We start from the raw sequence: 23551 nt of genomic DNA, 5'->3' as shown, positions 1-23551 counted from the left end.
TCAAGAAAAGGGGGTGAGATTGTGTCTGCGGTAAATTTGTTGCAAACTGTAGTGATCCAGGTCCTTGCTCTTGACCAAACTCTCAAAGCATTTCATCACAGCAGTGTTGACCGTTCGTCAACAGAACTAGGTTAGGAAATTTGCTGCCCAACTCATAATTAATCGAAGCTCACACTTTATTGTCTCTGTGCAAACAACAACATATTATGCTGACCCTGGACCAATAAGTCAAAACATGAATTCTACTGTTCCCTCCATACCAATACGCACTCAGATCACTTGTCTGTTTTATAACAGATAATTAATCCTTTCTTCGCCCAGCCACTGGCATGGGGGTTCTTCCTTGCGATGGCAGGCCTCATGAGAGAGTTATCACTGAAAGCACGCTCGAAGAGTCCACTTTTATACCCGTTCCTTACCAATTCAAATATTACATTCCAGTGTCATTGGCTGTCGATCATCTGACTGACCTGAAGCATATTTTACTGGCTCTGCTCCAGGCCAGCATCCACTTATTGCGCTCTTTCCAGCAAGTGACAGTCGGTGATTTATGGCTCTTTGTTCTCCTCAGTAACCAGCTCGAATCACTCCAGGCAGGCACCAGCCCCAACATTCACAAACCTGCATGTTATGTTATATCAAAAAACACCTCACAAGTAACTTCTTATTTGGAAATGATCTCCAGTACAGCAGATTACCTGAAACCTGTGTCTACGTTAAAGCAACTCTGTCTCACAAAATGGAGGACGTAAAACAGTTCCACAAGATGGCAGCCCCCACCTCCAGGCACATGGCAGGAAGAAAGACAATTGATCTGTCTGCTTCCACTGTCCTTGACCCATTCGAGCTCAATGTTTTCTTCCATATTTAAAATCCACCATGACCAACAGCAGATTTGTACTCTGTCAGGTGGAAATTGTGTGGCACGCCATCCCGCTCTTGGGCACTGATATGATTGATGCCACTCCTAAGAACAGATCTTATGAAAGGAAGATCCAGGAACTTAAGGCTGCTCTGAAGCCCCAGCTCCTTCTAAATTTCCCAAAATTAGACATGATGTGGAAGTCTGATTGGCAGTAAAGGTGTACTACACCTCCTGTGCATTAGTTGCTATTGCTAAGGAATCACAGGCATCTTTATGACAGCCTCTTTAACCCATCCTGACGGCATTAAATTAACATACAGGCAACAGGGAACTGAAATAGTAAGTCAGATTTCAGTTCAAAGAACTTTCATCAGAACTAGGAAAAAACGACCAATTGAACATTTTAAATTGAGAGGGATTTTTATCTTGAAGTTCTCTGGACTCTGGGAACTACAGCAGTTTTTGTTAAATGTAATCTTGTATTTGTCCATTTAACCAGTTTACCAACTTACATTTACTATTATTTTTCATTCTGAGCACAAATTTTGAAATCACTACCTTTGCATTGCAGAAAATGTACAATGAAAAAAAACATTAATTCAGCCCAGTTGATCCACGCTGTCATGTTACACAGGAGCCTCCACCTTCTGTTTAGTTCTAGCAGCTTATTAATCCCTTGTAACCCACTCGTGCAATTCCCCATCTTTAAAAAAAAAATGAAGGCTTAATACAGCCTTTATTGCCTGATTTTGCACCCGCATTATTATTCTGATCCTTTCATCTCCACTAGCCTTTCAACTATTTACAGTGGAACTCTGACTACACCATTCAATTACTTGGAAATCCTGATAGCCTGATATTTGTGTCACTTATTAATCCAAGTGTGAGTCAGGGTCCAAAGTACAAGTAGGGTGTATAGCCTGGGCTGGGCTCTTTCTCGATTGGGGACCAGATGTACAGCCAGGACTATGGGTGAGTCCTGTAGCCAGTGCTACAAAGGAAGTAACACCCTGGGCCATTGCTACACCACCATCAGGAGTGCTTACTGTGCTGTTCCACACTTTGGAAAGTCTGATCACTTGGCTGAACTTCAACTCCCTGAGTATAGGCAGAGACTAAAGACACCATTAGTGAGGACCAAGGGTGCAGATGCTTGTATAGTTCCCGCTTCCTTTAAACACACCATGCTTGCTGTTAAACGTACTACTGTGTGACATGTTGGGGGGGGGGGTGCGGAATAAACGAAGGACGTCAGCCTTATTTGTCACGCCTACATGGAAACGTTCAAGGAAATGCGTCTTTTGCATGGATAATACGATGAGGGCAGTTCGCTGGTATCACCAACGTTGCATGCCCACATCTTTGCACACGCTCCTAACCCCTACGTCTTTGGAACATGGGAGGAAACTGGAGCAGCCAGAGGAAACCGATGGAAGCCTCGGGGGAACACACAGGCAGTGGTGGGAATCAAACTCCTCTCGCAGCTGACGCTGTCAAAGCGCTGACCGTTGTGCTACCGTGCCCTCCTAGTGGAAGTGAAATAAGAGTGTGTTTGGGTATTATGTATGTTTGGCCGAGGGTTAATCTTGAAAACAGCTGGGCAATCCTAGCGACTGAAAATCCTGAGAAGTTTGTCCCATTGACAAATCGAGCAACAGCATCTCTCTCAATTGCTGCTCTCATTTGTGAAGGGCGAGAAACTATTCCGAGGCATTTCACAGTGATGCTCTCAAAAAACATTTTGATATCGAGTCACATCAGCTGGCACTCGGACTGCCAATCAAAATCCTGGCTACGAGTTAGGATTCAGTGAGTATCATATAGAGAGCTTTGGAGTGGAAATACTATAGCTTGGCTTAAGTAGCTGAAGTCATAATTGCCAGTGGTGAAAGAAAAAATTTGGTTTGTGGTGAGTGTCAGTAATCGGAGAGGCGCAGCAATCTCACAGGGCGATAAGGGTACAGAAATTGCTGAATCTCTCCACTGATCTTTTTGTTAAAGGTAGTGGTGTTAAGCATGCCACTTACTATCAATGATTATGAAATGCATGGCATTTAAATCTGAGTGATTTGGGGAAATTTTAAATCAGGCCAGCAGCTGAGCAGAAAGTTGCAAGAACCCTGGACGGGCTGGAACCGAGATCAAGAATCGCAACAAAAATGCTGCAGAATCTCAGCAGGTCAGGCTGGGTTTTTCAAGCACTTTCTGTTCTTATTTCAGTTTTTTCCATCATCTGCAGTCTTTCCTTTGATTTATTTTCTAACCATGACCAATGCTTCCTGGCTAGATTCTGTCTCTATGATGTTATTCTCTGCCACATGGAATTGTTAAGTCATAGAGAATGGAAATAAGCCCATTAGTCCAATTCATCCATGCCAACTACGTGGCCCAGCAAGCAAGTCCAATCTGGCTCACAGCCCACAATCTCTCCTACCCATGCACTGCTCCAAATAGCTTCTAATATGGCCACCTCAACCACTACTTCTGGCAGTTCACTTCAAATACTCACCACTCTTTGCTACCACTGATCTTATATCTATGCCCCTTTGTTTTTCAGTACCCTCTCCCTGGGAAAAAAAGACTGTGTTTTTTATCCTGGTTATGTACCCCATGATCTTCACCCCTCAGCCTTCTGTATTCCAGGGAACAAAGACCTTAAGATATAGGAGCAGAATTAAGTCAATTGTCCCATCGAGTCTGCTCCATCATTTCATCAAGGTTGATCCATTTCCCTCTTCTTGCACTAGTCTACAACACCTCTCCTTGTAACTCAGGCCCCCAAGGCCAGGCAACATCCAGGTAAGTTTTTTCTACACACTTTGTTTAGCTTCCGGGGCACTTTCAGGGTGGACTCGATACGGCTCGATACAATTAAATATTCCCATTTCCGCCTGCTACAGCGGAGAATCACAATTGCATCCAGGGTCTATACAGTTAATAAAGATGTTTTAGTGCGATCAAACAGTCTATCGCTGCTTGAAACCGATGGAAATAATGTCAGCTGTGGCTGTAGTATCCTTACTCCTCGTCAGAAGCGTCGTTGCTGTACCGGGCGACAATGTGTTTAAAAAAAAGAGGTTATCGACTCCCAGCACTGCCTATATTGCTGGCAAATATATGTATCCTGGTAAATAAAACTGACAATCTCAGAGGTAGGGTATCTGTAACAGAGGGGCGTTGGGACCTCTGCTTCATGGAATCCTTCCTTACCGGACACAGCGATTCAGAGAACAGGTTCACTATACACCATCGGGATGGGACTGTCAAAAGCAGAGGTGGAGATGTATGCCTCATGATCAACTCTTCTTGGTGCGCAAGCGTGTCAGCGATGTCCTAGTTCTGCACACCAGACCTGTAATTTCTCGCAATGAAATGTCAGCCATTTTACCTACCAGGGGAAATTTTAGCAATAATTTTGGTAGCGGTGTACGTTCCAACTCAGGCCAATGTCAACAGGCTCTAGATGATCTGAGTGAGGTGATCAACATGCAGGAAACAGGAAACCCTGATGACTTCACCATCGTTTTTGGGAGTTTTAACCAGGCCAGCTTGAAGAAGTCACCAAATAATTATCAGCAACAAATCATTGGTAGTATCAGAGGAAGCAACACACTGGGCCAATGCCTACCGTGCTATTCCACACCTGTGCTTTGGGAAGTCTGATCGCCTGGCTGTACTTCAACTCCCTGAGTATCGGCAGAGACTAAAGACTGCATCACCAGTACTGAGGACCAAGAAGATGTGGCCAAGGAAAGCACAGGACACAAAAGAGTCTTTTCTGTTGATCAGTGTCAAAAAAGCCAAATCAAATCCACTGTGATTCAATGTTGTAAAACAATAAAACGCGAAAACTTCCAGGTAAGGTGGATACTTTTTATAGGCACTGTATTTATTTTTTCCCATATTATGTATTTCATTGTAATGTTGCCGTTAAGTTAACAGATTTCACAACATATGCTGGTGATATTAAACATGATTGTAATTGTGATTCTAGTTTAATAACATCTTTCCTCACACATGGTGATCAAAACTGTACACAATACATCAAGTGCAGCCTCACCAGCATTGTATATAATTGCAACATAACCTCCCAATTTCTATATTCTGTGCTCAGGCCAGCATGTCAAATCACCATCCTGTCTACCTGTGATGCCACTTTCAGCGAGCTATGCACTTGCACTCCCTGGTCCCTCTGTTCCATAAAACTCCCCAGGGCTCTGGCACTCATTGTCTAAGTCCTGCCCTGGTTTGATCTCCCAAAAAGCAATATCCAACATTTATTTGGATTGAAAACCACTTCGTCCCAAATAGCTAGCCGACCAATATCCTCCTGTACATTTTCATAGCCTGCACTACCTACAACACCCCTATTTCAGTATCATCTGTAAACTTACTAACCGTGCCTTGTGCATTCATATCCTATTCATTTTGTACAGATTACAGACTGCAAAGGTCCCAGCATTGACCCCTGTGGCATAGTGGTAGAAACACTGAACTATGGTCACTGATCCCAAAGTGTTCACTGACGGACACTTCCGCTACTTGCTCTACTTCATTTCCCAGCAGGAAGTCCACTCTCTCGTAGTTCCCTCCATTTAATGATAAAGGTCCATGTCTTTTATACCGTGGACAGCCCAGTCAATATTAGGAAAGTTAAAAATCTCCCACTACAACTACCCTATTATACTTACAACTGACTGAAATCTTTCTACATATTTGCTCCTCCAATGTCCATTGATTGTTGAGGGGAGGGCCTATAATACAGTCCCATCAGAGTGGCTATTCCCTTCTTTCCCTGTGGCCTATGGTTCTGTCCATATGGGTGATTCCCACAAGAATATTCTCTCTATGTCTTCTTTCATCAAGAAGGCAATTATTTGGTTAATGGGGTAATTGGGGTAGCCACTTATTTAGGACAATTCTTACGGAAGAAAAGATAATCCAGAAAATAGCAAGAATTCCCTTCATTTATTTGGGACACTATGCCACTTATTTGGGACAGGACTTTCTAAGTATTGTTGCTAAGTATTTTCTAACTAGCATCAGTTGTGCGCATTTGTGTGGCCGTTAGATGCTACACCACGTTCAGAGTGAGCAGGTTTTAAATAGCATTGTGTGTACTTGCATTGTGTTATCCGTTTGAGCTAACAGAAAACGATTCAAAAAGCAATGATTTTTGACCATTTTGTTTTCATTTTGACTTTTAAGAATTTCAGAATTTCACAAAAGGATTTTACAGTAGCTGAAAAAAAAATTACCCGACTGGACCAAATTAAAAGCCATCCACCTGCAGGAAGGCAATGAAGGCAGTCTGTTATCTGTACTAGGTGTCTCCACTGATTTTGTTCACTTACAGTCAATCAAAAGAACACAGCAGTGTACACTCGATAAATTCCTCCATTGATAACTATTACAATAGTAATAATTACTTAGTATTGTTAGTGGTGGTAGTTTGACTTATTTCCATGAAACTTTGGCTAATTGGGGCATCTGCTTAACTGGGTCAAAATGTTCTGGTCCCAATTGGTCCTGTTTAACCATTAACGAGTGTGTGTGTGTGTGTGTGTGTGTGTGTGTGTGTGTGTGTGTGTGTGTGTGTGTGTGTGTGTGTGTGTGTGTGTGTGTGGGAGTCGTTGGGGCGCTGTCATGACAAGCTTTTTGCACCAATCTTTTTGGTGATTGCTCATCGTACACCGTGGCTTGGGCATCTGAAACCTGGCCGAGCCCATCCCTCTCCAGGTCTTTCTTTACAAGGTTGAGTTGCTGGCTCGACACTCAACCCTGACACGGATGAAGAGCGTGCAAGGGAGCCAGCCGGATTTGAACTCGGGACCTCTGGCCCCGAAGTCCAGCCCTGATGCCACTACACCACCAGCCAGTGTGTAATAATAATGTATGAAATAATAAAACAGAGACTGTTGTACCATGATGTGTTTTCTCCTGTCACACAGAGATGAACTGTTTGTGTGTGCTTATTGCGTTTGGTAGGAAAGATTTTCTGTAACGATCCTTGTGACAGTGGAGCTGAGTGAGTCTGTTCGAAAGGGAGGTCTGTTCAATAGGTTATGGAGAGGATGTGCCAGATTGTCCACAATGGATATTGGCGCGCGTGGCCAAGTTGCTGGGGTATTGGTCTAGTGACAACACTTAACCACACATTGCTCTGCGATGACACCGGTGCCAAGCTGTATCAGCCCTTGCCCTTCCCTTGGACAACATTGGTTGCATGGAGAAGGGGAGACTTGCAACATGGGCAACTGCCGGTCTTCCATATAACCTTGCCCAGACTTCAGTCAACATCGAAATCGATGGACAGCTGAAGAAGACTGTATGTGTAACACATCATTGTTCCATCAAAAAACTGGGTCAAAGCAGTTGAGCACAAATTGCTATTGACAATTTTTTCAGGGTTTCATAGACTATATTTTTCCATGTAGAAACTATTTCTACATTTTTGCATATGGTATTGAAGGGTTTTTCCACCACTGTTGGTAAACCCATTAAACCAGCTGAAACAAGCAGTGTTGTGGCATATGTCACAATGCTTTGCTATACCGGCGAGCTGGGTTCAATTCTTCCCGCTGCCTGTGAGGAGTTGGTACGTTCTCCCCTTAATCATGTGGGTTTCCTCCGGGTGCTCCAGGTTCCTCCCACAATCTGGCGATAGGTTAATTGGTCATTGTAAATTGCCCCATGATTAGGCTAGGATTAAATCGGGGGTTGCTGAGCTGTATCTCAATAAATAAACAAGTCATAGAGTGATAGTTTATAGAAATCAGGCCCTTTAGCCCATCAAGTCCGCATTGGCCATCATCCTCTGCTAACCCCATTTTGTGTTCTCCCACATCCTTATGAATCCCCCCAGATTCTACTGATATGAAAACTGAATTTGAAATAAAATCATGAAAAGTCTCGTGCTTTTTTTTTGGGGGAGCTTAAATCCAGAGCTCCACTATTTCCACTACCACCACTGCTGGCACTTTCTACCTAGTCATTCCGACTGGTGACTCCCTGCAGTTCCAACAGCAAACTGGATTATCATCTCCAGGGTCCTCATGAAGCAGAAACTGTGCAATGTCTTCGACAGCCTGCAGGTGGAGCACAACAACAGTTTTCCTGGTCGAGACCAAACGGTTCAGATGGACTTCCTCTTTGTCCTTCAAGTACTTGTGGTCAGATCCCACCAGTGGTTCTGGCACTGCTTCCTTCTGGCTGACCGTGACCTACAGACGTACCTCAGGGCTGACCAGGGGAATATTAAAGTTGGATGTCAAGTTGCTGACTCAGATGTTATTGAGAATAGGAGGTATTAAATGGTGGAGAGACCATGAAGACACTCTTAGACTCCCTGATGTCTAGCGGGGAGAATTGAAGGACGTCAATGGGAATTCATCAATGCATTCAGAAAGCAAGGCTGCCTCAGAGAAATTGGATAAACTCTAATCTGCTACTGCTGCAAACAATGGGATGGATGTAGAGGAGGAACTCTGAGAGGAAAGTGTCAGCAGGCCTTGATGTTTGCCTTGGTGTCCACGAAGATCGTCTTCCGATCCAGAGACTTCTTAGCGGAGTATGTGGAGAAGGTGTGGCCCGTATCGCACTGCTGTCTAACAGCAGCCAGCCAACCCATCTTTAGATTCAGCTGGAGGTTTTGAATGGTGTCCAGAGAAAGGAGTCCCAGCGTTGACACGATCTCAACGGCCACCTTTTTATGTGCCTGCATCAAGCTGGAGCACGCAACCATCTAGAGTGGCTAACTCTCTCCTCCACCCATGCCTTTGCAAAGGAGGATCCTGGCCTCAGTGCCATTCAATATTACACTCATTTAGACCTAGGCCCTTCATGGAAAAGTTTCAGCAGTAAAGAACACCTTTGACAGCATCCATCAGCACAGAATGAACTGGAAGCTCTGCAGATGAAGCAGCTGGTGGATCTGGTGCAGGTGGTGGATCTGGTGGGGTGGTCTCCTATGCGACCTGTTTGTTATTCGGCAGAGGCCTCATCGCCAAACCCCTCCCAACTGTCGTGAGAGGGACCCTCCCCATCGGATTCTTCCTAGGCAGCCGGAAAATCGCTCTTGCTGCACGTTGCCCTTGAGAGGGCTGAGGTGCAGATTAGAAAATCACCTTCCACCTCACGGACTGCGTGTTTGACAAGATCATCTGAAAACAGCTGGGAAGAGCCTCGTTGAGGCCTCCCAAAAACAAGTTTATTAGAAGCAGCAGCACTACAATGGAGACGGCACGGTGTTACACAAGGAAACCCAACAATGCTCTTCATACGCCTCTTGATCTCTCAGTCTATTTCGTCATGGCTCTTCCACCTTATTGATTATCTGCACGGCACTTTCTCGGCAGCTTTGCATGTTGTTATTGCTTTTCCCTTTGTACTATCTTGGAAATATCAGTATGGAAGATATGCAAAATGGAAGTCTCACTGTACCTTGGTACAGGTGAAAAAATAAACCAATTACCAACTGAAAATCATAATTTTATGGGTTTCACGTCATGGCTTTTGTTTTGGATGGCTCAATACTTGTTCAGCTTAACACCTATTTTAACATTACATCCCATGGCCCAGTCTACATTCTCGATTTCTGGTTCTTCCATTGAAGGCCATCTCTCATGTCTCCTGAAGGTGCATCATTGAAGTATTCCCACAACCACTGGACTCACTTTCAGAGACTCTTCATCTCATGTTCTTGATATTTATTATTTGTTCTTTTTGTATTTACGTTGTTTGTTGTCTTCTGCAATCTGGTTGAATGCCCTAGTTGAGTAAAATCTTATGGATTCTGTAAGGCTTATTGTTTTATGCCCGCAAGAAAATGATCTCAGGGTTGTATAAAGTGACATATATGTACTTTGATAATAACATTTACTTTGTAAGCCCTTCCTGTCCCAGAGTTGTAACCCTCAACTTCCAGTCCAGTTTTGTGAAAACACTCCCCTTGCTTCATGTTGCAAGTCAGAGACCGTCTGCACATTCTCCGCAGGATATTTTTAAAGCTGCAGTTTTGCAGTGAGTGTGCCCACTAGTTTCTGTGTATTTTAAAAGCATTCGTGCCTCTAAGGTATTTCACCCAATTATCCAATGCTCTTTAAGTACAAAGTGGCATTACATCCAAAGCTATTTCTGGTGTACAGCTGCTTGCATTGGTTATGGTGACGGGGGCAAGAATGTGAGTGAATTTCTCCCCACATTACCCGTTCCCCTTACTGACAAAGTTCCTCTATCAGTGGTTCTGTGATCAGTTAATATCTCGTGACAGTACTAACTGAGATCAGCACAGAACCAGAGTTCAAAAGGGGCTTTGTGTATCTCACCATTGAGTTAACCCATCAAATTCTCAAACTCTTATTCCATCTACTTCCACAATCACTGAATGACATCATGCAGTATATAATTGATGCAAATTTTAATTCAAAAGCAGTAGTTTGGATTAACATGATTGCAAAATAATTTGTACAAATATTTATATACAGAACATCAAAAAAAATAGAAAAATGTCTATAACTTTTAAAAACTTCACATACCTCAAGGGACAATCAGACAAAATTTAATGCCAGATTAATAGGACTCCAAGATTTGGTCTGAGGAGAGAGATCTGGGGTAGGGAAATTAAAAGGCAGGGAGTACAAAGTTTATGGGCTGGGCAGCTAAAAGGTATGTTGCTGATTGCAACACAGAGGTGGATCCAACTGTTAATTGTACTCTTACCATTAACAACTACAACAGTTCACATTTGAAAGCAAAACAAAAAAAAGAATTTTATTTTAAGAAAATACACAAATTCTCCGTTTCGTGTTTCTCATTGTCTGATGCACTTTGTTGAAAGGCAGGACACACAGACCTGGATTTTCTCCAGGAGCTGTAGATAGTGGGGGGAATCAATTATTACCTTTAAATACTGAGACCGATAGACTTCTGTTTGGTAAGAATATTAATAGATATTGAGTAAAGCTGGTGAATGGTGCAGATCAGCTTTGATTTAATTGAATCATGGATCCAACTCAAGGATCTGGATGCTTCCTGTTCCCGTGCTCCTTCCTGATCCTGCATTCTCTTCCCTGAGGTTGTTCCAGTGCCGATACAGTCAGTGCAGGACCAAGATCAGGCAAGGACCTGAGCAACTGGACACTGGCCCAGTCTTCCAGTGCATGGGTCTGGAGCACTATTTCTGCATGGGCAGAGCACCACAGGACCTCAAAGAAGATTGACAAAAATGTCTTTTTCAAGAGCATCTGAAGTACTTAGAAACCCTGAGAACCTCTAACAGTTGTGCAATAATGTCCAGATTATCGATTTCAATGCGAGTTGGCATAGAGCCAAGTATTGCTGGCACCACAAGAATTTAGAATTCTGTTCTACTTTGCTCTTGAATTCTCAGATAGGCTGGTGGGATCTTAATTTAACTTTTTGTCCAAAACATAGCACCTCTGATTATCCTGCACTGGGATAATCAGCCTTGATCAGGTGTTCTAGTCACTGGAGTGGGACTTGAACCCACACCCCTCTGACTACAATCCACCGAGCCACAGCTGACATTTGATTCAATTCAGTTAGCGCTGCAGATACAGACATGTAGGAGAAGAGGTCCACTTAGGTTGAAATCCTGTGCTTCGTGTCCAACAGGCTCACAGCAGATACCATCCAAAGCCAAGTGATACTACCACCAAGCCAAAAAAGAGAGCGAATCGCAGGCTGGGACTGTCTGCCAGCAAATCGTGTGGTTGTGAAGGCAGATCTGGGGTGTTCCTTTTGTGCACTGCCCGTTCTGTGAAGAAAGCAGATTACTGTCATTGGTTAATTATGACTAGCCAGTGGTTGTAAGTAATACACAAACATGCTGGAGGAAGTTGGCAAGTCAGGCAACTTGGAGGGAAATAACCTATGATGTTTCAGGCCGACTGTTTATTCCCCTCCACAGACACTGCCCAACTTGGGAGTTCCTGCAGCATTTTGTGTGCATTGTCCAAGATTTCCAAGATTTGCAGAATTTCCTATGCCAGTGGTTGCAAGAATCATTGTGTTTACGTTAAAACCGAATATTGTTTTATCCTCATGCAAGCCTTTGTATTCGATTTGTTTCTACGCCCTCCTTTTGCCCTCCTTTTGTTATTTGACTCCTAGGCTGGGCTAGGGTTAGTAACCCATCCTATTTCCACCCACTGACCCACCATTAGAGTTCTCCTTTCCGATCATCCACTAGAATCAACACCCCCCCCCCCCCCCCGCCCGGCATCTTCCATACAAAGTTATGCCCCCTCGCATTTCCCTTACCCTGAAAAACGGTACGTTTCCGGATCTCACTCTCGTGCACAGTGCCATTTCTCTCTGACCCAGAGCTCAGTCTCTGGAGTTCATTGAAAACCTGCAATTGGAAACGAAGAGCGGTTTTTATTCCAAAGGATGCAGCTGCCACTTGGGGGGGGGGGGCGCGAAATGGTGGTTTAAGGAAGGGTGGGAAGGGATGTTTTGAGCAACTCAAATCAATGTGGCATAGTCCGAAAAGGCTGGGCTCCAACCCCCAAAGAGGTTCGGAGCAGCTGATCTTTAAAACAAGTAAAAGGGATACAATTGACCACTGTTGTTCAAGTTGGCAGGAAATATTCCATTGCCTGACTGCTGGGATGCTATATTTAAATATTATGGTCAACATTTGGACAGGGAATCGAAGGATACAGGGTCACCCCATCCACAAGGTGTCAGCAGTACGGTGGTGGTGGGGGAGGGTTGGGGATGGGGTGGAGGAAGCGACTATAAGTAAACCAATTATCATTCTTCCCCCCCCCACCCCCCATCCGTACTACACGAAATACATTGCCATGCAAGCCTGGCTACTGGAGCGAGCCTTTTGCTGGGTGGCAGCATTCCTGCCTCTGAATCCAAGCTGCAGTGGTGGAACTCCCTTCTGGAAGGTCTTAGTGAGACGACAGCGAGTTGGAGTTCTGGACTAGCTAACTGGACACTTTGGCTCGAGAGGTTGACTTGAGCTGGGTAGCAGCATACACGCCTTTGAATCAAAGGAGCAGTGGTGGAACGCCCTCCCGGAAGGTCGAGTGGAGAACTGGGCAGGAGTTCTGGACTAGCTAAAGGGATACCATGGTCTGATAAGATCACTGCATCCCCTCCGCACTGTATGTGAAAAACCACAAAACGTCTTCCCATCCCATCAAAAAAAAGGTTTAAGTAATCGCAAAAACTGAAAATGCTGCAGAAAAGAGAGAAAAAAAAATTCAGATCAGTCAAACCTTCATGTCTGTGACCCTTTCTCAGAACTGCGGATATTTCAGATTGCCAGCATCTGTAGTTGTTGTTTTTTTAAAAAAAAAGTATTTTCAGAATAATTTCATTGTCGGTTAGGATGGAGGTGGTGCAGAGAGGATTTGTGACATGTTCCATCATTGTATTAGTCAGAGTGAGGTTACATCCTCTGCAGTGTTTGAAACAAAAAATAGAACATACAGATATGAGCAGAACCACCGCTGCACACTGCCAGACTTAAATGATTTGCTGACCCACAGAGCATACAAATTTAACCAGAAACTGTGGTTCCTGGTTACGTAGCATTCAGCACGTCTTACCTCCACATTCAGCTGAAAGGTCCTATTTGCCTCTTCCAGGATCCTTTGCCGAGTCTCTCCGACGGCTTCCAGCGTGTTCATGCGCGAGCGGTAGAGCTGCTTGAACTTGTTGGCGTTGGTGACGCGGTCGAAGGTGAAGAAGGCGCTCCCTTCGCCGGTGATCGGCAGCTGCAAAGCTTTCTGGGCCACCTTCTTCAGCACCTGCCCCCCGGACAGGTCCCCCAGGTAGCGGATGTAGGCGTGGGCGACCAGCAGCTCCGGCTCCTCGCGCCCCACGTGCCGGATCCGGCTCACGTATTTCTCGGTGGCCTTCGGACACTGAATGCGGCTCCTCCACTCCGGCCCATGGAAGTATTCCAGGTCCTTCTCCAAGGCTTCCTTCCGATCCAGTTCGGAGGGAAAGTAGACGGGGGCGAAGGCTGGGTGGTCCTTGTTTCGCTCACTCTCCTCCTCCAGGGCAGAGTAGATGAAGTACAGAGAGTCTAGTAGCATCTGCAGCGGGGATGGAAGAGAGAGTTTGGTAAACAAGGCTTGACTCATGACTGGAGTATCAACATGGGAAAGGACAGAGGGAGAGGGCAGAGTAGACATTGGCTCAGCTCAGTGAGATTGCCAGCAATACGAGGGTACTATAGAACCATAGAACACTACAGCACAGTACAGGCCCTTCAGCCCTCCATGTTGTGCCAACCCATATAATCCTTAAAACAAAGTACTAAACCCACACTACCCCATAACCCTCCATTTTTCTTTCATCCATGTGCCTGTCCAAGAGGCTCTTAAATACCCCTAATGTTTCAGCCTCCACCACCATCCCTGGCAAGTCATTCCAGGCACTCACAACCCTCTGTGTAAAAAAACTTACCCCTGATGTCTCCACTAAACTCCCCTCCCTTAATTTTGTACATATGCCCCCTGGTGTTTGCTATTGGTGCCCTGGAAAACAGTTGCTGACTATCCACCCTATCTATGCCTCTCAATCTTGTAGACCTCTGTCAAGTCCCCTCTCATTCTTCTACGGTCCAAAGGGAAAAGTCCCAGCTCTGCTAACCTTGCTTCATATGACTTGTTCTCCAAACCAGGCAACATCCTGGTAGATCTCCTCTGCACCCTCTCCATAGCTGCCACATCCTTCCTATAATGAGGTGACCAGAATTGAACACAAAGGGGAAGGTAGAAAAAGAACTCCCATGGTTCTGAATTCATTGATCTGAGAGCCAGATTTGTAACCAATATTGAAAGAGTGCTCATTCGAGAAACAATGCAGCAGAGGCTGTATTAAAGGAATATGGTATACGCGGAGAATCATAAGAGGCCTTCTCCCACATCCTCCTCGAGTTGGTATTATGCTCTACTGATCAGTTGTACCTCTCCGTTTCATCCTTGGTCAGAATTAGCTGCTCTCAACTAGTGTATTACAAACATTTGTCTTACCACCCCACACAAGAAAGCAGCAAGACCAGCTGAACTTAGGGAAGAGAGATGTGGGAAGGATAGAAAAAGAGAAGGGATGGGCCAAGTGCAGGCCAAACAATGAAGAAAATATGAAACAGGATATATAATTACAGTCCAACTTCAAACTAAGAGAATGGTACGTTCTCGTATCCTTACTGTAAATTGATCTTTGGTGACCTGTCCCTTCTGGAAGTTCCTCATGAACTCAGAATTTTCGGCCAATTCATGGGACTCCTTTGTGGCCAGCTTCAGAGCTTCTGACAGGTCACTGGGCATGCTGAAGGAAGAAGTCGAAAGGGAATTAGTTTGGATGAGTCCAATGTCAGTTCAGTCTCCACAGACAAACTCCTTGGTTCAAACAGACCCATCTCCAAAGCACATGCACAATTCCTGATTAGTTCTCTTCCAACCAATAGCTTTATGGAGGGAAATAGAAGCTTATTCAGCTGTGAACGCGAGTACACCAAGCCTTTCCCAGTGTACACTTTCGGATCTCTGCTCAGTGTTTTAAAGGCCAGAGTTCAATTATGCCTCTGGTTCAACCCAGGGCAATGCCGAGGCATTCTGGTGTCTTTTGTGCTATTCTACGCTCCCCAATCCACGACAGGGAATTAATACCCTCTGCCTATCTCGACCCAGAGCTGTGTGGGCACACACCTTTCCTGCCAGCCCATTCTCCAATTCAGGATGTTGTATTAGATTACAACTCCTACCCACTTCCTCTCCAACTCACACTGCAGTAGTTCAGTCACCTGCTGCTTGGCCTCCTCACCACCGGGAAATGCTGGGTTTACCAACATTGGACACCAAAGCGTGGCTGGTGTGAAGTGGGGATGGATTACCATGTAGCAGATATCAATTTGAGGACAGCAATCTCATCCATGGGGACCGCAATGCATGAAGAGCACTTTTCGCTAAACCTTTATCTGGGCATTTTAAGTGACTAATTTGGGTTTGGATTGAGGAAGCCCCCTTCTTGCTCTTCCCCATCCATCTTGTGTGCCTCCCGAGTCCAGTAGGTTTGTTGTCATCGTGCTCCACTTGGGCAAAGGACAGAGAATGAGTGATACTTGTACAGTACTATGCAGAAGTCTTGGGCCTATATAGATAAAGTGGACAAAACTTTTGCACAGTACTGTAGTAATTTTATTTATTGCACTGTACTGCTGCCTCAAACAAAAAGAAAATAAATTTCATGACATCTGTGTGATGATAAACCTGATTCTGATATTGGTCTCTGTTGTGGACTGAGAGTGGGAAGGGGAGCAGGGAGAGGGGGCATCATGGTTGGGAAAGGGGGAAGGGAGAGAGGCATTCTATAATATCAATAAACCAATTGACCATACCGGGTGTCTTAGGGTTGGGCATGTCTGGACCTGTGCCAACCTCTGTCCCTGGCACTCCTCTGCCACCTGTCCCACAACCCTCCCGTGGCACTCTACCCTCAGCATTCCCAACGTCCCTTGCTCCCACCAGATTTACGTACTTGCTCTCCGCTCCACGTTGACAAATACAGTACCGTGCAAAAGTCTTAGGAATCCTAGCTAAGACTTTTGTACTGAACCATACTGATCAGCTCAGTGGTTAATCTGTCCTTATGGTATCCTGTTCACTTTCTCAACTAATCACATCCATCACATGGTTCCCCTACCCAATATTTTGTTGGGTCAATAACTGTAATACCCTTCCCCCCCAAATTACCAAATTAAATATTAAGGAGTGGCTTTGGGACTTTTTGTTTGGCTTGGGAAGCTGGAGCGTCACTCTGCATATAACTGTGTTACAAGCTGAAGTCCTACCTGCCATTCAGGTGGTTGCTGTCCTTCTGGTTCTGAGCTCCCAGCCGCAGCAGCTCATTGAAAACCTGTAGTGTGGAAATAAATTGAGGCAGTTTGAGACCAGTCTCAAGTATCAGGCCAAACATAAACCCTCAGTAGGAAGTTAGTGAGCTATTTGTACCAAGGACAAACAACTTTCCTACTAAAGCTGAGCATGCACCAGAAACAAATCCAAATGGCCTTTGATAATATTAAAAACACCCAGTGAGATACTTGACCAGGACCTCTCCCTTACCTCCATGTTCAGCTGAAAGGTCCTATTTGCCTCTTCCAGGATCCTTTGCCGAGTCTCTCCAACAGCTTCCAGCGTGTTCATGCGCGAGCGGTAGAGCTGCTTGAACTTGTTGGCGTTGGTGACGCGGTCGAAGGTGAAGAAGGCGCTCCCTTCGCCGGTGATCGGCAGCTGCAAAGCTTTCTGGGCCACCTTCTTCAGCACCTGCCCCCCGGACAGGTCCCCCAGGTAGCGGATGTAGGCGTGGGCGACCAGCAGCTCCGGCTCCTCGCGCCCCACGTGCCGGATCCGGCTCACGTATTTCTCGGTGGCCTTCGGACACTGAATGCGGCTCCTCCACTCCGGCCCATGGAAGTATTCCAGGTCCTTCTCCAAGGCTTCCTTCCGATCCAGTTCGGAGGGAAAGTAGACGGGGGCGAAGGCTGGGTGGTCCTTGTTTCGCTCACTCTCCTCCTCCAGGGCAGAGTAGATGAAGTACAGAGAGTCTAGTAGCAGCTGGAGTGGGGACGGGAGAGAGAGTTTGGTAAACAAGGCTTAACTCACTATTCAAACAATGTAGAAAAGGCACGTGGGGAGAGAGAATGAGGGTGGAATGAATATGACAGTTCAGAATGAGGGGGTATGGGTAGAGAGAGTAACATTAAAGAGGGCACAGGGACAAAGAAGGGTGGGGTCAGAGTGAGCCTTCCCAGATAATCAGATTCCGCCTTCTTTCCAAACTTGACAAAGGAAACACTACATTGGCCCAGTTGACACAGAATCCATTCAGTTTCCATGGGAACCTGGCCCATATTTGTTTCTCAATCAACATCACAAGGATAGGAAATCTTATCTATAGTGTGGATCATGCCTCTGTCAAATTGGCGGCCTTCTTTCCCACATTACTACAGATTCCATATCAGAAGTGCCTCTGTAGTGAGGGACTGGGTCGAGAGAACAGGTTACACGGATTGGGCATATTTGCTGAAGGCAGGAGATTGGGAGATCACACTGTAGTACTTCAAAGAAAGTAAAGCAGTGTTGGCCCTGACCAGATCTTTCACCTTGTCACCTTAGAAGTTGACTGAGAGATGATGGCCTACATTTGAAGGGAGACCATCAAAACTAGAAGGAATAACACTGAGCAGGGGTTCCATCCCACTTAACCGCCCCCCCCATGTATATTGGTTTGACCGAATTGTAAAGGTAGATGCTTACAGTAAACTGATCCCGTGTGACCTGACCCTTCTGGAAGTTTCTCATAAATTCGGAGTTTTCAGCAAGTTCGTGTGACTCCTTTGTGGCCAGCTTCAGAGCCTCGGATAAGTCGGTGGGCATGCTAGGACAAAGAGGTCAAAGGGTATAGTTAAATTGGGTCAAGTGCAGCCGTACACAGGGAGTTATCCTAGTTAAACACATCCCTGGGCAGGACAGGAGGAGTTAATCAGGTTGAGTAAGTCCCCCCACTCCTGCTGTAACTCCTGGGTGCCTCACTTCTGGCTCCGGCTCCCTCCCCCCACCCTACTCTAACCCCCCCAACCTCCCTATTCCTGGGTCACAACCCCCTCCAAACCCTCCATCTCCTGCATCACCCCCCCAAACCACTCCATTTCCTGGGTCACAACCCCCACCCCCAAACCCTCCACCTCCTGCATCACCCCTCCCCAAACCACTCCATCTCCTGGGTCACAATCCCCCCCCAACTCTTCCATCTCCTGGGTCACAATCCCCCCCCAACTCTTCCATCTCCTGGGTCACAACCCCCCCCCCCAACTCTTCCATCTCCTGGGTCACAACCCCCCCCCCAACTCTTCCATCTCCTGGGTCACAATCCCCACCCCCAAACCCTCCACCTCCTGCATCACCCCCCCCCAACTCCTCCATCTCCTGGGTCACAACCCCCCCCAACTCTTCCATCTCCTGGGTCACTACCCCCCCCCCAACTCTTCCATCTCCTGGGTCACAACCCCCACCCCCAAACCCTCCACCTCCTGCATCACCCCCCCCAAACTCCTCCATCTCCTGGGTCACAACCCCCACCCCCAACCAGCGCTCCATCTCCTGGGTTACCCCCTCCTCACTGTTTCATTCTCTGGGTTACCCCCCACCCCCGCTCCATCTCCTAGGTTAATTCCCTCCCCAACCTCAAATCCTGGGCTCCCCCTCCCAACAGCAGATCTTGGGTTACTCCGTTACTCTAACTCCCGGTTCAATCCCTCCGCTCTGCTGTCTGTCATCCCCTCTCCCGCTCCCGGTTCCCCATCCGCTCCGAAACTCGGATCACTTTTTCCTCTAACTCTGCCTGCTCCCAATCCCAGCCTCGGTCCTGGTTCAGATCCGCTCTCTCCTACCCTTCAGCGTCCATGGGGAATGTCTTCGCCTCTTGCTCTTTTCCCCCTCGTTGCTTCCGATTCTCGGACTCCCTGATGAAACGTCTGCTGGAAGTGGGCAGCCTCAGTCTCTTTTATCTCCCTCTCGGGCTTTAGTGACGTGCCGAGGGGTTGTCTTTGTCGCCAGGTCCCTCCCACCATTCGCATGACGGGGTTTGCACAATAAGACCGCCCTGGGGCTGGTTGATTTTATTACCTCAGGGATTGTCCACTGCTCCCCGCTACAGCAAGAGAAGAGGGACCACAGTCTGCTCCCTTGTGGCTTTAGGTTATCTCAGTCAGGCTGGGAATCGGCATCAGCAGAACTCTGCCCGGGTTTTAACCCCTTGGTTGCTGCTTACAAGATGAGGAGTCTGTGGAAAGTCACGGTGTGGCTCAGGAAGCAAGATGGAGCTTGCAGGTTGTGAGACATTTCATGCCCGCTGAGGTTTTCTATCAGTACAGTCAATCTACGAGCGGCCAAGTTCCGCACTTTAGTGGATGGAGCAGGTACTTTTGTGGTACTGATCGCAAGCTGGTACGCAGAGAACTCTCCCTTCTCCCAAACGGTCCCCCAAGACCTTTTGCACTCACAGAAAATGTCTGGGACCTGTGTCCCATCAATAAATGCCACCTCTGATAGTGACGTAAACCCTCAGGCAGAAAAGTTGTCTGCAAGGTAACCCAGTAGGTGGAAGAGTCTGATGTTTGCACACTGGTCACTATTAGGAAGGTGACAGTGTAAAGACACTCTCCTCCCTCACCTCCTTCTCCCCTCACAATCTTTGTCCCCTTTCGCTCTTGTTGTCACTTCCCACAAACCTAATTGCTATCTCTCCCTGCAAACTCAGACCCTTCTGCTTATTATCCCATCCACTTCATTTCATGTGTGGTGTGTGGCCAAGTGGTTAGGGTGTTGGACTAGCAATCTGAAGGTCGTGAGTTCGAGCCCCAGCCGAGGCAAGGCACTTAACCACACATTGCTCCAGTCCACTCAGCTGAAAACAGGTACCAGCAAAATGCTGAGGGTTAACCTCGCGATAGATTGGTGTCCTATCGGGGGGGTGGGGGGGTGGTGGTCTCATTCATATACTCTCAGTCGCTTCATGCCACGGGAGCTGGCTATAAGGCTCAGGACAGACTTTAACTATCTTAACTTCAATTCACCCTCCTCACTCCATCATTCTTTCTCGTTCTCCTGACATGCTCTGTCCATTTCTCCATTTCTCCATAATCCTCTCAATTCTGTCCTCCCCTTCACCTCCCCCCCCAGCATCACACCCCACCCACCATCTCCATGGAAATGAATTGTATTAGTTATTAGTCGAAGAGACGCAGAGTAATACAGCACGGAAAAATGTGCCGTTTGTCCCATCTGATCCGTGCTGAACAAGGTGCTTGCCTGCATTTGGCCCATATTCTTCTAAATCTTTCCAGTCCCTGCACCTGTACAAATGTCTTCTGAAGCCTATTGTCCCTGTGCCTTTAGTTACTCGTGGATTATTTCCTACCACGTGGCCTGGTTCTGAGGACCACACAGCAGGAACTGACAGGATGTCCATTCCCTCCACTTAAACCCTCACTGCCCCTGCATCAAAATAGAAACATTAGGCAATAACATGGAAAATGATCATGCTCACTTTCCACCCCGAGCTGGTCATCCCATCCTTGGGTCGCCTGTTCAGAAGCTTTTTGGCATCCTCCTCCTCACTGAGTAGGCCTTCCCCTTTGTGCATTGCTTGTCTGATCGGTGGTCCCTTCAGTTCTGATGCTGCTTCCTTTAGTGGGCTACCCTCTCTGACCTTTCAGCTCCTTGAGCTGGCTTTGATCCAACTCACAGTGATGTGATGAAAGGAGCCCCACCTGTCCTCTCACCCTCTTCCCCATCATTGACTCTTGCACAATTAAAGTACTTACAGAAGCAAAACAATGCTGACACTAGAAATTTTGTTTTTGTTATATTTAGAGAGATACAGCACAATAACGGGCCCTTCCAGCCCAATAAGCCCGAGCCACCCAATTACACTCATGTGACCAATTAACCCACTAGCCGTACGTCTTTCTGGAATGTGGGAGGAAACTGGAGTACTTGGAGGAAACCTACATGGTCACAGGGAGAAGGTACAAACCCCTTACAGACCGGGTAGCTAGTGCTACACAACTGTGCTGCCCTAATCTGAAACAAAAGGGAACTGGATGGGCTCTTGAGAGAGTGAGGGGGGAGGGTAGTTAATGGGGAAGAAGGGATGGGCGGTTGAAGGTTAGCAGGACTATAGGAACAGAGCTGGAAAAGAGATGCTGAGTTTCCCTAAATAGGGCCAGCACAGCCTCAAGTCACCATCTTCTCGACTGCTAACCCTTCTATGTTGGAAACACTCCGTGGGTAGGCAATACCTTTAGAAGGAGAGGCATGAGTCAATAATCTGACATCATTATTGGAAAAGAGAAAGGTTATCACCTCAGAAAAGAAGGATGCCCCTCTAGAATGGAGATGAGGAGGAATTTCTTCGCCAGAGAGCGGTGAATCTGTGAAATTCATTGCACAGATGGCTGTGGAGGCCAAATGCTTCGGTACGTGTAAAGCAGAGGTTGATAGGTTCTGGATTAGTAAGGGTATCAAGAAGGCAGGAGAACAGGATTTAGAATGATAATAAATCAGCCATGATGGAATGGCAGAGCAGACTCAATGGGCTGAATGGCCTAATTCTGGTCCTATGTCTTATAGTCATAAAATAGATGTTAAGCTGCATAGAAAGTGAGAAGGCGAGGAAACAACAAAAGGGATTATTTTTGGCATATTGGAAGATATGACAAAAACAACCATAAGCTGAAAGAAGCAAATTAAAAAAATAAAGGATCTGTTTACCAGATAGGTAAGAACCAGAATAATGATCTAAACTTAGCACAGGAAATCACTGTTGACACCATAAATTAGAAGAGAATCGCTCAGTTTTCAGAAGTTAAGGTTATAGTATGCCTCATCATAAAATGAGAACTGATTCTTGAACTCTGTTGTGCTTTGTAGAGGGAAGAGGATGGAGTGGGTTGTAGACAGAGAGATTCAAAGTGAGAACTGATCAAAAGTCAAGGGTTACTGTTCAGCCCGAATAGTGGTGTTTTGTAAAAATGGTCACCAAGTCTGTACTTGTTCTCCCCGGAAGGGAGGGAACCAAATCGTGAGCAGCAAATCTAAATGCTGTTAGACGTTCAAATTATTTATTAATTAATGCAGCTTCATGTGGAAAGGCTTATAGAACCATGGAAGGGAGGGGGGGGTAAAATAGAAAGGGGGCAAGTACTGGAAAGAGAGAACCCGAACTCCCTGATGCTGAAAGGTAATGCTGGAAGGAAGACGTATCTCAAGTTGAGCTATGGAATCAGAACAGATGTGACATAACATCTGGAAGCAGGGTGGGAGGCAGTGTGGTCCTGATAGCTGTGGGAGTTGGCGGGTTGTGGAGAACACAGGACGATGGCTTGTTGTCAGCACGCAGAGTGGAAATTGGCAGCAAAGATGAAGATACTTTCTGGTTCAGTGCCTGAGTGGGAAGTATCACTCATATAGTCAAAAATAAAGTGGGAAAGGGGACCTGAATAAGGCTGAATAGGGAAAAAAATTAAAATCCCACCAATGGTAGGAGTTGGCAAAGTCTAAATAGATTCATGCAGATCAGATCAGCTGACTAGGGAGCATCTGTGTGGCAAGATTTGAACTAAAGTATCGTTACAGTTTGCTCCTTATTTTTTTTACCAGAAATGGCCAGTTCTGACCCAGACTAGAAAGGAGACTATCTGAAATTGTTGGGTCCTGATGTGTGTCTGGTGTTTAGTTGAGGTGCTGTTCCTCAAACTTTCCTCAGGTATGTTTTGGACAATAGACCAATAATAGAGTGTTCAGAGTGACAGTAGGATGGAGAATTAAAGTAATAAGCAATTGAAAACTCAGGATTATCCTTGCAGTTTGAACTGAAGTGCCCTACAATGGCTGCTCATTCTTCATTTAGTTTCTTCTTTGTAGAAGAGACTACATTGTGAGCACTTGCTGCATTCGAAGAATTTTACAGTGTGATTATGTGATCTCTTCAATAACATCATCTAGATTTGTGTTTGGGTTCCTGTATGGTGAGAAAGGATGAGGTGTAAGGGCAGGCATTGTATCTCCTGTGGGAAGGACTATGGATATTGGGGTTGATAGAACACTGAATTAGATGTTGAGAAGGGAAGGA

The 23551-nt window shown here is 46.0% G+C and overlaps 1 protein-coding gene across 1 annotated transcript; it reads right to left on the bottom strand.

Annotated features, from left to right (window-relative positions):
* Positions 1 to 10268: 10268 nt before the first annotated feature.
* hmox1a (heme oxygenase 1a) lies at positions 10269 to 19460 on the bottom strand. The gene is made up of 8 exons (XM_059953783.1): positions 19308 to 19460; positions 18175 to 18295; positions 16981 to 17472; positions 16707 to 16771; positions 15064 to 15184; positions 13453 to 13944; positions 12149 to 12239; positions 10269 to 11642 (listed from the first exon to the last, which is right to left on the bottom strand). The coding sequence occupies exons 1-8, from the start codon at positions 19319 to 19321 to the stop codon at positions 11503 to 11505; spliced, it is 1536 nt and encodes a 511-aa protein (XP_059809766.1). The 5' UTR covers positions 19322 to 19460; the 3' UTR covers positions 10269 to 11502.
* Positions 19461 to 23551: the final 4091 nt, after the last annotated feature.

Source organism: Hypanus sabinus, chromosome 29 (genome assembly GCF_030144855.1).
Source record: "Hypanus sabinus isolate sHypSab1 chromosome 29, sHypSab1.hap1, whole genome shotgun sequence".
Taxonomy (NCBI): Eukaryota; Metazoa; Chordata; class Chondrichthyes; order Myliobatiformes; family Dasyatidae; genus Hypanus; species Hypanus sabinus.
The sequence above is the reverse complement of the archived record's forward strand: the minus strand, read 5'-3'. Positions and strand labels throughout refer to the sequence as shown.

Coding starts and splice junctions, on each gene's coding strand:
- hmox1a (XM_059953783.1), bottom strand. Junction 16,772..16,980: donor CCTTTCAGCTGAACATGGAG/GTAAGGGAGAGG, acceptor TCCACACTACAG/GTTTTCAATGAGCTGCTGCG. Junction 13,945..15,063: donor TCACCAAAGATCAATTTACA/GTAAGGATACGA, acceptor TCCCCGCTGCAG/ATGCTACTAGACTCTCTGTA.